This window comes from Elephantulus edwardii, unplaced genomic scaffold, assembly GCF_000299155.1.
Source record: "Elephantulus edwardii isolate Elephantulus edwardi_28Jun2011 unplaced genomic scaffold, EleEdw1.0 scaffold00001, whole genome shotgun sequence".
NCBI lineage: Eukaryota > Metazoa > Chordata > Mammalia > Macroscelidea > Macroscelididae > Elephantulus > Elephantulus edwardii.
In genome coordinates this window covers 810383-812604 of record NW_006399751.1, presented here as the reverse complement: position 1 = coordinate 812604, position 2222 = coordinate 810383, and the positions used below count along the sequence as shown (strand labels likewise).

Here is a 2222-nt window from a genome sequence, read left to right as displayed (position 1 = left end):
GCCTCTGGAAACTCTATGTACGAACAGTGCTCAGGCTGTTCGTTCATAGGGTCGCTATGAGTCGTCTATGACTCGACGGCATTAAACAACAACAAGAAGTCTGATGTATATTTTCTTAATCTACTTGAAATTTCTCACCTAATCTTCATTAATCTTTCCAAACAGATCCACAAAATTCCTGCTCATCATGCATAGCACAGAGAAGGGAAACATTAACAAGTGATCTCCTCTGCTTCTTTCAAGCACCAAGCCAAGTTCATTCTCCCTTTGTAAAAACCATTCTCCTTTGACAATCTGACAAAATTTTTCTATGCAACATCTTGTCAAATTCAAGATCAAGGATTTTATTACCTCTCTGTACATAAAAATGAACAAACACACTGACACAAAAAGAGGTAGTCAAAAAAATGTACATCTTTGACAAATATCATTACACTCATGAAAGAAAACACTCATCTGATATTGCACAAAGCATCTCAACTTCACACCATCTCTCAGCTAACAAGCTTTGTTGATCTAATCACATTATCAACTACTGCTTTGTTACAATGTCCTGTAAAGGGGGGGGGGGCTCCACAAGATAACCAAAACACCACTTTATTTCAATTTAGGAAAAAAGGTATGAAAGCACTTACCTGAGAAGTTGCCATGAATGGCAAAACTGATGCCAGTGGCTCGCTGTAAGGTCAAATTATACAGGAACATGGTGGCAAATCCAAGTCACCTTTGTTCACCACCCAGGCCTTGTAATCAACCAGTGCCAAGTCAAAGCAAGCTAAAGGGGTATCAAAGTGGAAAATTATCAGCCGAGACTTTAAGCCATTTGTGTACAGAAACGCTTGGCTTAAGGCAGCAAAACCATTAAGGCCCGCGGAGGAATAATATATGAGCACTAAATTATAAACTGTCTCTTAATCTCACAACTCACTGCGGTCTAGCAAGAACCCACTCATAATCCGACCCTCCAGTGGTTTTTAGAGACTGTAAATCACAGGACAAGAACAGGCCCATCTTTTTCTCTCAAAAATACTGGTAGATGTGAACCACCAAAGGGAACACCTTTTAATTAGTGAAATTGAGATCGATCCACCAACTTCTGCCTCCTTTTAAACTGTATCTGTAACTGATAATCTCTTGCAAGCCCAAACCTAGCTACGACTTTAAAAAATGGCGGGAAGTCAATCGGGAACTATACACTAGGAACCATTAACGGCCAAAACTTAATTATTCTTGTGACTTCTACCTCTTGTCTTGATAAAGGGCTTGTGCTACATTATCTCATGACGTAGAAGAAAAATCATCATTGGAAATTTTTTTTCCTCCATTTTTTTTTTATTTTGTGTGTGTGTACCGTCAAATCCGATCTGACTGGTACAGGAGGATATTGCGCCTCCTTCTCCGGCAGAGCGTCTGGTGGATTCGATTTTTCCTCCATTTTTTAAAGGAGAGACATAAAGCTCGGGAGGAGGAACAAGTGGCCCAGAGCTGATGGGTATCACAGCAGACATTAAATCAAGAACTTGACTCCAATACTTTTGGTATTTACTTTGCTAACACGCCATCTCCCAGTCTTTGCAAATTCCCGTCTGCGCGTAGCTCACACCTTCCATAGGGAAGGAACCTTCCCTACTCCCAAATCTTTCCTGCCTCGGAGGCAGCAGAGCCTAAAAACGAGCGAGAAGGTTTATTCCGAACCAGACCTCGTTCACACGGTGCAAAGTAGTGGAAGAGAGGCCGAGGTTCGCGCCCGGAGCGTTCCCTACATCGGCCCCTGCACGGACCTGTGGGGCCTAGGTTACAAGATTCCCACCTAGAGTTCGGCCCACCTTCCCATATGGCTTTCCTCCAACTTCCCGGGCCAGGAGAAGTCATGAGCCCGCTCCCTTACCTCGTAGCAAGAAGGATGGCGTAGATAACCGACGGATTTGTTTCTGCAAGGCCTAGCTCTCATCCAGAGCCAGTAAGCAGGCGTTCCCCATCAGCTTTGACTTCCGGTGGCGCGCCGGAAGAATAGAAAAATCTTATTACATATTTCGTCTTGTTTCCCTGCCACGTTAACAACTATGTGAACTTAGTTTGTGTCTGTCATTTTTTTCCTAGAATAACAGAAAGGAATATATTTTTAAAAGGTAAACTTAAACAAAAATTTGTCAGGCACTTATGCGGACAGCCCCCGGAAGTGGCGCGTCAGCGAGGAGGGGGCCTGACGGGAGCGAAAGCAC

At 43.4% G+C, this 2222-nt stretch overlaps 1 protein-coding gene across 1 annotated transcript in view; it reads right to left on the bottom strand.

The window, feature by feature from the left end:
- The window catches only part of SF3B3 (splicing factor 3b, subunit 3, 130kDa), a 53674-nt gene extending 52969 nt beyond the window's left edge, over positions 1 to 705 (bottom strand). The window contains exon 1 of the mRNA XM_006878622.1: positions 636 to 705. Coding sequence (XP_006878684.1) covers positions 636 to 705 — 70 coding nt within the window. The remainder of the gene's footprint in view (positions 1 to 635) is intronic.
- Positions 706 to 2222: the final 1517 nt, after the last annotated feature.